The 13,187-nt window shown below is 37.1% G+C and overlaps 1 protein-coding gene across 1 annotated transcript; it reads right to left on the bottom strand.

Moving 5' to 3' along the window:
• Positions 1-206: 206 nt before the first annotated feature.
• On the bottom strand, positions 207-1,304 carry LOC146969523 (uncharacterized). The gene is made up of 3 exons (XM_085759915.1): positions 1,199-1,304; positions 948-1,001; positions 207-793 (listed from the first exon to the last, which is right to left on the bottom strand). Exons 1-3 carry the CDS (start codon positions 1,292-1,294, stop codon positions 512-514), a joined length of 432 nt encoding a protein of 143 aa, XP_085616041.1. The 5' UTR covers positions 1,295-1,304; the 3' UTR covers positions 207-511.
• Positions 1,305-13,187: the final 11,883 nt, after the last annotated feature.

Raw genomic sequence — 13,187 nt, 5'->3', positions numbered from 1 at the left:
GTCTGGAATGAAAAACCTAACAGAGAAGCTGACTGAATTACACCTCAAGAAGGAAGCATCATATACCATTGGTTTGTATATATTGATTTTATTTTGGTCCAACATATGCTGCATTTTATCATTTATTACAACATTATCATACATTCTGTAGGATATTTTAGGAATAAAATCTACACATGTAAGAATACAGATGTTATCATGTGAATTACAGTTTCTTCTTATTAAAGAACATTATGACAATAATCAACAGGTGAAAACAACATCTGTCCACTTGAAGGTTGAGAAATATAGAAATAACAGAAGTTAAATGTGTTTATTTTGTATTATTTTGCATTATTGTTTCTACTCCTCAGTGTTATGGCTGAGCCTAAAATGTTGTACATGTGTTTATTCAAAGTTGCAGCTTCATCAAAGCTCAATCTTTGTCTAAAATCCAGTTTTATATTGTTTTTTTATTAAAGGAAACTCCTGATTTTAATATGCACAACACAATCCCCCACTGACCTGACAGTTACAGTTCAGCTTGATTCTCCTCAAGGAATTTGACCAAGTTTTTCAGTTTTTCCAGTGTGTTTTCATGTTCTTCCATTTCTCCACCTAGTTCCTCATTTTCTCTGTCAACAAAGGTCTTGGTTTTCTTCACGAAGCCCTTCACATTCTCCAGATATGTCGCCACTGGTGGGAAGTCATCGTCGAATGTGTTACTTTTCTTCATGTAAGTAATCATTTGGTCCAGCAAGTCGATGGAATCATCAAGGAATGCTGAACTCTTGGGCATTTCTGTCAGTTTTTCCTAATGGGGAAAAGCAAAACAGCTTTGTGTAAGGCACAACATCAGTTTATGTTGTAAACATAACACAACATACTAATGAAAAAATCAGTTTATTCATCTTTCATCACAGCATGACATCATCATGTTGTGAACATGATAGTACTGGTTCACTCACCTTTACTCTGTCAGACTGTTTTTGGACTTTTGCAAGGTTTTCCTTCAGCTGGTCCTGTAGATCCACAAGGAGTCAACATTCAGTTAGAGTTTAGCACATGTGACAGCAGCTTTAATGTAGAGCAATCATTAAGAATTACAAAAAAAAAAATCAGCTGTAAACGTTCTTGTCATGAATCACAGTGGTTGTAGACGTGAACATGCACTTATTTCCTGTAGCAAAAGAAAGTTCAAAGTTCATAATCAATTCACCAGTTTGTTCTTGTCCATCAGTGAATTTGCGAAGCAGATCAGACTCAGCAGAGTGAAGATGAGGAACAGGCCTTTAGTTGCTGCTGCTGCCATCATGCTCTAAACAGAAAGTATACAATCAATGGAAAATTGAAAATTAAATACTGATGTTACTATTGATCATATATTTATTATTTTCATTTTTCTGATCTTACCTGTGATGTAAAGGAAGGAGAGCTGCTGTACAGGTGATGAATAACAAAACTGATGAGAACAGACCCTGCAGGAAGCTTTATACTGTATGCTACACCTGCTGTCACCTCCCTGTTGAACAACGTATCTGTGTGAGTGTATGGGTGTGGGTCTGTGTGTTGGTAAATGTCATGAGAACGATGCCAGCCTCAACTGCCACATCTCATGTTGCTTCATGTCACTTAAGTTTCATTATGTAGAAAGTTATTGATAAGTTTCATTTCACTGGCACTTTACTGTTAAACCTGTAGCAAAATACAGAATGTCATACACATTTTACAATAAAACACAGTGCAGTAAACCACAGACAAGAAACTGATACATGTGGCTTTGTAGAAGAAAAGAAAAAGAAAACCATCACTTCCTGTTGTCTCAGGTGTTTGTGAGGAGAAAGTCAGCGTATGAAGCTCCCATACGCGCGGGAAGGGGGGTGCTGCAGCCCCCCCTGTCAGAGCGCCCGCCACCCGTGCCGGAGTATCTTAAATGCTTGCACTATTTGTGCGGCGTACTGCTTGCACTATTTGCTAATTCTGCAACAGCGTTCAGCTGCTTTCAGCATTCACACCATTTCCATTCTTGGAAATGCTTTTTCTAGTTAGTGTGAATGCTGAAACCATTCACACTAACTAGAGTGAGTGGGTGAGTTCTTACTACTTTCCGCCGTTCTGTGGACTGCTTCTAGTCCTACATACTTTGTGCTATTTCAACAATTAAAATATCAAATTGTGCAGCTTTTTCTGGACAAGAGCGGCATTACTTTTCTCATTTCAACTATTTATACTTTTTCAAATATTTAACTTTTTCTGATTTTTTTTGTCCCATTAGAAATACATTGGAACGGTCTTCAAACTCTGAAACTACTGGTCCTACTTTGAACCTCATTTGCTTCCACATACTTTCACCTACAGACTTCATTCAAATTCTGAGCTGTAGACAAACTTCTAATGTATTCATCCTGTGTGTACAACTTTTTCATAGCTTGTACCGTTTTTGAGATAAATCCTTTAAAAGCACATGAGGATTTCTGACAAATTTCACACTTTTCAATGAGTGTGTATGGGGTTGGGTCAGAGTGGGTGACGTCATCGTAGAGTGCAGTAGATCCAAAAAAGCGACTGGAACTTTTCTTCTGAAACTACCAGCAAAGCTACAAATGACACTCTACACTCATGATTTTGGAAACAGTTTGTAGCCACACTTGTCTTCTGTCTTACAATGCCGGCAAAAATGCACAGAGACTCAGAGAATAATTTAAAATATTTTTTAAATGCAGCCTGGGTGCTCTCTCTCTGCCATTCGGCCCAATGCAATTTTTTTCACAGCAGAGTAGCAGGAGCTCAACTTTTTAATTCGCTGGAATGGGCATTATACTTTGTTTGATTTCATCAAAAAATAGCCACAAGTCACAAAAAAGTCCTCTACTTACTTGTTTTCTACTCTTTTCTTTTTTTTTTTAAAGCATCATTGAAAAATCTCACATTCATCAAAGTCTCAACCTCTCTTCTCCCCAACTTCACTAGTGGGTAGGGTGGCTGCTTGCCAACCCCAAGGTCACTGGTTCGAAACTAAGGGAAGCACTCTTGTTATAATATTCTGCATCTTTTATCTCCCTCTGTGGTTGAGAGGTTAGTTTGCTGGGTTGCCAATCATGAGGTCCAGGGTTGTGGACATGTTTCTTGTTTATACTACTGCTCTAAGATTTAAATGCACTGGAGCAGCAGAGAAAAGCAAAGCTCTTGAATGATTTGTATCCATCATTTCTTGTCCTGCGCTGCCCACTATTGGACGTCACTGGCAGAATTAACCTCCCCTCCCCCGCCTTCAATTGGTTACAGGTGTTTGTTATCTCCTTGATTACTCGTACCAGTTTGCAGCACATCATCACATTACAATGAATGACAACAGTCTTGAAAGCTGTGTGCTCTCTATAGCTGAGTGGCAGAGTAAAGGTTTAGGGATCATGAGGTCATGGGTTCAATTCCTGCCTTAGGCATTTCACATCATTGCTTGATTTTTGATTCCAATTATTCAGCTGTCATTGGACAGTCTTTGATTCCTCATAGTATAAAGCTCATTGTAACTCAGGTCCTCTGTGGCCATATGGTTAGTGTGTTAGGTTACCACTCATGGAGCTGTGGGTTCAATTCCTTCCTTGGACATGTTTCTTGTATGCCATTCCGCATGTCTTTGTCAATTTATTCTGCTAATTCAGCATGGTTCAGCAATGGCTTTCAGCATTCACACGCATGTTCCCTTAGGAAATGCTGTTTCTAGTTCTTTTTGTAATATGTACTCGCTGACAGACTGTTGACCTGCTCCTGTATAGGGGTGTAAGAAAATATCGATACGGCACAATATCGCGATATTTTGAACGGCGATACTCATTTTCATTTTTTTTTTTTTTTATTGTTTATTTGTGATGGGACTTTGCATATTAATGAACATTATAAAAAATGTAAATACACCAGATACTGTATCGATACAAGGACGCCAAGTATCGATTTTTTATTATATAAATTGAGATGAAAAAAAAAGGTGAATTCATTCATTCAGGTGCTCCTAGTGAAAAAATTGAGGAGCACAGAAAAAAATTAGGAGCACTATTACATTTCTTAAATAACACAATCTTATTGTTTACACACAATTTCTGGTACTTGAGACACAATGGCCTCAACATCTACCTCATGCACCAACCCCCTGAACCAACTCTGCTAAACTGCAAGCACAATTCCTGCTTTACACTCAAATTGCAGTTCTAAAACACACTTCTTTCAAAACACAACACACAACTCTCTGCATTTGGCTCAATTTTCATAAAGAAAATATCTTGTTTTCACGAGTAACACACTGTTATTCAAAATTCTAAAGTTAGTTTCCCTACTATGCACACTGACTCATCACATGGGTAAACACTTGTCACACAGTTTTACAATTAGCAATCAGCTTTAGCAAAAAAGGCAACAGGCAGTGATGGACTGGAACCAAACAGAAAGAGGCCACACATACTGTAACACAAACACACACACTGATATATATAGCAGTGATCATAATGATGATGAGAAAAAAAAATGCATTTATCACCAAAACTGCATGTTGATGGAAGGATTCAAACCTAGAATAGAACAAAGTATTATGTGTTCAGTCTTTCAAAATTGTTCGGCCGTAAACCAGCTGACCCCGACCCACTCTTTTTTTTTTCTTTTGTGGTCACATCAGCACGGCTGCATCACGACCACCTCGGTTGCGTCTTCACTCATTTCATTTGTTTCGGTGTATTTGAGTGTTCTGAGTATAAAAACAATATTCTAAAATATTTTACAACACATTTACAGTATATACTGTCTGTAGTTGCTGCAAAAAAAAGAAACAAAAAGCCTACAGTAAGTCATTATGATGAATGGAGTAGAAGTGTTTTCCATTCATCATAGTGTTTTACACAGAGCATATCAGTGTTCAACTGGTTCTTATAAATGTCTATTCATATGATGGTGTGTGTGTCATTTGAGACTAAAATAGCATTTTGAGAATAAATAACATTGTTTTGAATTGTACTGTAAGTTTCATTTTGCAGGAGAAGTTAGGGGTTTTGCCCATTGTGTGTGTTTTTTTGGATTTGTGTGTAAAGTTCTGAGAGTACAGTATGAGGCATACTTTCAGAAAATGTGTGTAAACAATCGAGAAAAACTGTATTACTGTAACACTCAGACAACGTACACACACGTGCACAGTGCCATCATAAGGCCAACTGCTCTGTCAAAAAAACAAAAAAAAACAAGTTGTAGGCTACAGACAAACAGATTAATCCAGAGGGGTATTGCACAAAACCTAGATAAGGGATTAAGCCGGGATATGTTGGTTATCCTGGCTTAATTTGGCCTCAAGTCAGTTGCATGAAAGCAGCTCAAATCTATCCTGGTCAAGTTACCATGGTGATTCATTCTCTGCAGCTAGCCTGCTCCAGACCAGGCTAACAGCAAGGCTTAGTTGATTCTGTTGTCTTTATCTGTGAAGTCAGCAGTCACTCTGATCAGAAATCAACGTGTTTCAGACAGTTATTCCATGTCCTTATGTTCATATTGGCCTGATTTATAAACAAACAAAATACATTTACAAATCTGTGTCCATCTATGATATTTTATGACCACTAGTAGCTATATATTACTGGCTTCTCATAAAAAGCAATGTAGCAAAAATGGCATATAGATTTATTTTTCTATTTTTTAAAATAAAATGTTAATATATTGGCCTAAATATTGGTTGAGGTAAGAAAATGAGAATAAAATTGAGTGACTGTGAGCAACCACCTTCCAAATAATTTATACACCTCATGTGAACATTGTTATCAGCAATTTATTGAAGCAGCAGACTGCATAATGTTTTTATATTTACCGGTAATTCATTTTCACCTGTTGAACTTTTGGTCACTTTTGCTGTATGAACTTGTATTACTTGTTATGTACTTAAGATTATAAGGAATTTGGACAATGAATCAACTTCCACTGCTCATCATTTAGGCAAAGTGCACAACTGTTCATTTGTGAAAGGAACTTGAGTTGTGATTATAGTTTTGGATTATTAAATCAGTCCACAGTTGTGCGCTCTCTCTGAGCTTTATGACAGCGGTGCTTTTTTTTTTTTTTTAAGAGGTGAGTCACCTGACGTCAGCACTAAGTTCCTGTTGATTGGAGGAAAGTAGCCACACCTGTCCTCTCATCGGTGAATCTGTGATCAATGTCTGTGGTCTACTGACGAGAGAATAAGTTCCACCTGGCTTGACAAAGCCGCTGCTCCTCAGCCTGGCTCGACGTTAGTGCAACCAATTAAGCCAAGATGCTCCGACCAGACTAAGTCAAGCTCGCGCTTGCTCAGTTATCCTGGATTTCTTTATTCTACTTTTGTGCAATAGCCGTGTCTGACCTCACAACAACGGTCAGACACACCTGGAATAATCAGTTTGTTCAATAATGTAAGACAGGAAATAAAGGAGCTTGTTGAAGTTCAGGAAGTAGTGGAGCTGTGTATAAAGCCTGTAGGCTACTGTATATTTGATTGGTTGACAGACTGACAGATCAGGTTATTTCTCTGTGTTCACCTGATGATGCCTCATTACTTTCTATTTCACAGAAACATTGTAAACATCTTTCCAAACTTTTCCTGTTTGGGTTCTGGCACTAAAATACAACCATTACAATATGCTCACAATGACACACAAAACCTGTGAACCTGTATGAATGCCAGAAAAAAGAAAAGATTGTTGTTATGACTCACAGTGCCTGTAGATTTAACCTAATTCAAAATGTATAGGAGGTTAAGCAACAGAACATTTGCCAGTTTCTTCTTCTCTCTAGTGAACTTACTAAAGGGATATTTCAACATTTTGGCAAATTCACCTATCTACAGTAAAGGCCGCTTTTTATTTATTTATTTTTTCTCTCTGGTTTGTTACTTCTCTTTTAATGACATGTATGGACCGAAATAAACGAAACGAAACACTGACAGCAAACCACAAACATTTTTCTCGTGGCTCATGTCAGCACAGCCCAGATACTTTACATGACTTGAAATAAGACAAATGAAATGTTCATGTTGACAACCCACATCAAATGAAATGAACATGCAACCATCAGTCTTACTTTTTATTTTTTTAGATATAACCATTTGTACAAAAAGAGTCTCTATTGCAACATTTTGTTCATTTTCATTGTAGCAGGTTTTATTTAAGAAATGTATCAGAAATACATGGATTTAATCATTTCTACAGTTTAGGGATACTCTCAATATGTTGACAATGAAAAAATCCATACATTTAGCAGATTGAACATTATAATTTGAATTACAATTTCTGCTAATGCACGAAAAGTGTGAAAATAAACCAACAGGAAGAAACAGCAACCGAATATCAGCTACCTGTCCATCTTAATATATGAACCAACCAGAAATAACAGAAGTTAAAAGTGTGTATTATTGTTTATTTTGGAAATTCTTCCTCTGATAGTGTATGGTTACACACGTACATAATATTCATTAGATTTTCACACTCTGTTGATAAGTGTTTAACATGAGTCATGAGTTGAGAAACAGCAACAGAATATAAGATACATGTCCATCTTAATATATGAACCAACCAGAAATTTAATTAAAAGTGTTCATTGTTTATTTTGGAAATTCTTCCTACACATGTTGTACATAATATTCATTAGAAAGTGTTAGTGTTTAACATGAGTCATGAGTTAAAATCCAGCTCAATGAAGCTGCACAACACAATCACCAGCTGATCTGAATGTTACAGTTCAGCCTGATACTCCTCAAGGAATTCAATTAACTTTTTCTGTTTTCTCAGATTCTTTTCTTGGATCTCTATTTGTTCACCAAAGTCCTCATATTTCTTGTTCACATAGTCATTGTATTGCTCCAGGTAGCGCTTGTTGTTTTCAAAGTATGTGTCCAGTGCTGGAAAGTCAGGAAGACTCTTCTTCATTTCTTCCTGGCTTAATGCCATCTTTTGGTCCAAGTCTCTTCCAAGCTCTGCAGCTTTGGCCATCCCTGCCATGAGGTTTTCCTAATGGGGGGAAATAAAACATGAAACACAAAGTCCCTTAAGAACAAATCACACTTTTTTCATCCTGTCACTGTATCTCATTATTCATGTAAGTCCACTTTCATGATGAAAATTTAATCTGCCTGTGTGACTCACCTTCAGTTTATCTACTTTAGTTCGCATCTCTTCATACTCTTCTTTGATCTTTTCCTGCAGATCCACAGTGAGAGTCAACATCCAGTTACAGTTGTACACATGTGGGTTTTAATACAGAGCATATTGTAACAACTGCAGATTAAATATGAATATAAAGATGTTAAAGGTAAATGAATGAGAATAAAACATTAATATGTCAGTAAAACAGTAAATATTCGTGTTCTGACTCACAGTGGCTGTTGTATTATAGCAGAGAAGATTAGAAATTATTCATTTACCAGTTGGTTCTTGTCCATCAGTGAATTTGCGAAGCAGATCAGACTCAGCAGAGTGAAGATGAGGAACAGGCCTTTAGTTGCTGCTGCTGCCATCATGCTCTAAACTATTAAATTAAATTATACAATGGAAAATTGAAAATTAAATACTGATGTTACGATTGATCATATATTTATTATTTTCAATAAATTCTAATATGTAAAGTGTGTGAAACAGTTTCTGATCTTACCAGTGATGTAAAAGGAAGGAGAGGTGCTGTACAGGTGATGAAGAAAAAAACTGATGAGAACAGACACTGCAGGAAGCTTTATATACTGTATGCTACACCTGCTGTTACCTCCCTGTTGAACAACCTGTTTGTGAGTATGAGTGTATGGGTGTGGGTCTGTGTGTTGATAAATGCCATGGGAACGATGCCAGCCTCAACTGTCTTACATCTCATGTTGCTTCATGTCACTTAAGTTTCATTATGTAGAAAGTTATTGATAAGTTTCATTTCACTGGCACTTTACTGTTAAACCTGTAGCAAAATACAGAATGTCTTACACATTTTACAATAAAACACAGTGCAGTAAACCACAGACAAGAAACTGATACATGTGGCTTTGTAGAAGAAAAGAAAAAGAAAACCATCACTTCCTGTTGTCTCAGGTGTTTGTGAGGAGAAAGTCAGCGTATGAAGCTGACATGCTTTTCTCTGTTGTTATCAGTTGGTCCGTTACAGTTTTTGTTGGTGTTTTGTTGTTGTTTTGCTATCACAAAAAATGTATTCAGTAACCACTATGAAATATTAAGAGTAGATCCCTGAACTGTTACAGTAAGAAATGATTAAATGTATTTCTGATAAATGTATCAAATAAAACCTACTACAATGGAAATGATCAAAATGTTGCAGTAGAGACTCTATTGGACAAAATTTGGAAAAAGTAACGATGGTTGCATGTTCATTTAATTTCATGTCAGTTGTCAACATTGTCTCATTTCAAGTTATGTAAAGTATCTGGGCTGTGTCTGTCAGTGACAGGGCTGACATGAGTGAAATGTTTGTGGTTTACAGTCAGTGTAGTGAAATACACAATTCACAGATTAACACATCCACTTAAACACTCCTCATTGTCTGGGGGAATCTGTTGGTCTGGCAGAACAAACAAAGGTAAGTTCACCAGACAAGAAGAAACTGGTAAATGAGCGGTTGCATATCCAGTTGCAATACCATAATCTTATTTTAAAAAGTACTTAAAAAGAGGATGATTAATTTATATAAGTTAGAGTAATGAGTGGTGATATGTGCTATGCTGCTGCTATTTTTGTTTTATTTTGTTCTGTATGTTTGATTGTCTTTCTCTTTTCTTTTGTTCCTAATTTTTTGAGGAAGGAAGTAGGGGAGGAAGAAGGGAAAGGAGAAGAAGAAGGAAGGGAAATCAAATCAAGCAGCTTCTCTCTTTTCACTCTTTTGTGACTGCTTATTTCTTTTATTAATAAATAACAAATTGTACATTTTAAAATTTTAAACTAACTTGAGTTGTAACAGGGTTTTTTTTTCTCTCTGGTTTGTTACTTCACTTTTAATGACATGTATTGACCGAAATAAACGGGGGGGAAAAAAAGTCTACATAAGATAACAACAATACTTCCCTTTTTTTCTATTGATACATGTTCATATGTTTTGTGTGTCGTTGTGAGTATATTGTATGGTTGTATTTTAGTGTCAGCACCCAGGAACAGACCAGGAAGAGTTTGGAAAGATGTTTACACAGTTTCTGTGAAAGAGAAACTTACGAGGCATCATCAGGTGAGGACAGAGAAAGAACCTGTTCTGCAGATGAACATATTTGGACATTCTCAGTTACACAATTGGCTGGTGACACTGGGAGTATATATTTATTTATTTATTTATTTGGTTCATTTCGGGCATGTCAATTAGTCATCATCATCACACATCATCTTAATCCAATTAATACAATACACATGACCGAAAGGGAAAGCGGGAGAAGCAAAAGCTTATCTAGTCCCGCCCCCAATACTCACATATTCATTTTTTCTGCATGTTACATTTTTGACATAACATTCTTCCAGTATTTTCAAAATTTAACAATTTGACATAACATTTTTTGTTTATTTTTTTTTAACATGACATTTCTCACTTTTTTTTTTTTTTTTTCAAGGAGTTTGTTGAGTGTGTCATCATTTCCCATTTCTTCACCTGTACAGCAGCAGGTAAGATGAGAACATTTTGCTATGAAAATATTCTTAGGCAGGTTCAACAAGTTCAAATGTTCATTTATAGTTTATATATATATAGTTAGTTATATATATAGTTAAGAAAGTCACATACAAAAAGTCTGTATTTATACCTAAAGTGCTCTATTTTTCTCTTAAGTTTAGAGACTGTTTGAATGACAACAGCGATGGCGGTGGCAGCAACTAAAGGCCTGTTCCTCATCTTCACTCTGCTGAGTCTGGTCTGCTTCACAAATTCACTGATGGGCAAGAACCAACTGGTAAATGAATCTTTTCTAACCTTCTCTGCTATAATTCAACAGCCATCGTGAGTCAGGACAAGAATATTTACTGTTTTACTGACATATTAATGTTTTATTCTCATCTATTTACCTTTTACATCTTTATATTCATGTTTCGTCTGCAGTTGTTACAATATGCTCTGTATTAAAACCCACATGTGTACAACTGTAACTGGATGTTGACTCTCACTGTGGATCTGCAGGAAAAGATCAAAGAAGACTATGAAAAGCTACGAACAAAAGCGGACCAAGTGAAGGTCAGTCACACAGGCAGATTAAATGTTCATCATGAAAGTGGACTTACATGAATGATGAGATATTGTGACAGGATGAAAGAAGTGTGATTTGTTCTTAAGGTTGTGTCTCATGTTTTATTCCCCCCCATTAGGCAGACTACATGGCAGGGATGGAAGAAGCTGCAGAGCTTGGAAGAGACTTGGACCAAAAGATGGCATTAAGCCAGGAAGAAATGAAGAAGAGTCTTCCTGACTTTCCAGCACTGGACACATACTTTGAAAACAACAAGCGCTACCTGGAGCAATACAATGACTACCTGAACAAGAAATATGAGGACCTTGGTGAAAAAATAGAGAACCAAGAAAAGAATATGAGAAAACTGAAAAACATAATTGAATTCCTTGAGGAGAATCAGGCTGAACTGTAACATTCAGATCAGCTAGTGATTGTTGACTCATGTTAAACACTTGTCAGCAGAGCGTGGAAATCTAATGAATATTATGTATGTGTGTAACCATACACTATCAGAGGAAGAATTTCCAAAATAAACAATAATAAACACTTTTAACTTCTGATTTCTGGTTGGTTCATATATTACAGTAAGATGGACAGGTGATATTCGGTTGCTGTTTCTTCCTGTTGGTTTATTTTCACACTTTCCGTGCATTAGCAGAAACAGTAATTCATTCATTCAAATTATAATGTTCAATCTGCTAAATGTATGGATTTTTTCATTGTCAGCATATTGAGAGTATCCCTAAACTGTAGAAATGATTAAATCCATGTATTTCTGATAAATTTCTTAAATAAAACCTGCTACAATGAAAATGAACAAAATGTTGCAATAGAGACTCTATTTGTACAAATGGTTATATCTAAAAAAAATAATTTTAAAAAAGGTAAGACTAATGGTTGCATGTTCATTTCATTTGATGTGGGTTGTAACATGAACATTTCATTTGTCTTATTTCAAGTCATGTCTGGGCTGTGCTGACATGAGCCATGAGAAAAATGTTTGTGGTTTGCTGTCAGTGTAGTGAAATATACAATTCACAGCTTAACACATTCACTGGGAGAACAACCAAATGTAAAGGGATATTTCATCATTTTGGCAAATTCGCCTATTTCCAGAATCCCTCTAGTCTTAGGAGTAGGTTCATTACCTTTAATTGTCGGTGCAAGCGACCTTTAGATAGGTGAATTTGCCAAAATGTTGAAATATCCCTTTAAGTTCACTAGACAAGAAGAAACTGGTAAATGAGCTGTTGCTTAACCTCCTATAAATTTTGAATTTGGATAAATCTACAGGCACTGTGAGTCATAACAACAATTTTTTTTCTTTTTTTCTTTTCTTTTTTTGGGGGGCATTCATACAGGTTCACAGGTTTTGTGTATCATTGTGAGCATATTGTAATGGTTGTATTTTAGTGCCAAAACCCATACAGGAAGAGTTTGGAAATATGTTTATACTGTTTCAAGTAAGTAAGCAATTGCAGGTTATTTACTGTAGTTTCCTTTAGTGGTAACATCTAGGCCGTCTTGTTTTCTAACTGTATGACATTTTAAATACATGTACGTAAATTTCCATCCATCGATCCATTGTCCGCCGCATTATCCGGAGTCGGGTCGCGGGGGCAGCAGTTGGAGCAGGGATCCCCAGACTTCCCTCTCCCCGGACACTTCCTCCAGCTCTTCCGGGGGGACCCCAAGGCGTTCCCAGGCCAGCCGAGTGACGTAGTCACTCCAGCGTGTCCTTGGGGCCTCCTCCCGGTGGGACATGCCCGGAACACCTCACGAGGGAGGGGGCATCCGATACAGATGCCCGAGCCACCTCAGCTGGCTCCTCTCGATGTGGAGGAGCAGCGGCTCTACTCCGAGCTCCTCCCGGGTGACAAAGCTCCTCCCCCTATCTCTAAGGGAGCGCCCCGCCACCCTGCGGAGGAAACACATTTCAGCCGCTTGTATCCGGGATCCAGTTCTTTCGGTCATGACCCAGAGTTCATGACCATAGGTGAGGGTGGGAACGTAG

This window comes from Trachurus japonicus, chromosome 18 (assembly GCF_045865225.1).
Source record: "Trachurus japonicus isolate A0001 chromosome 18, Traja_1.0".
Classification (NCBI taxonomy): Eukaryota; Metazoa; Chordata; class Actinopteri; order Carangiformes; family Carangidae; genus Trachurus; species Trachurus japonicus.
This window is presented reverse-complemented; position numbering and strand designations above follow the sequence as displayed.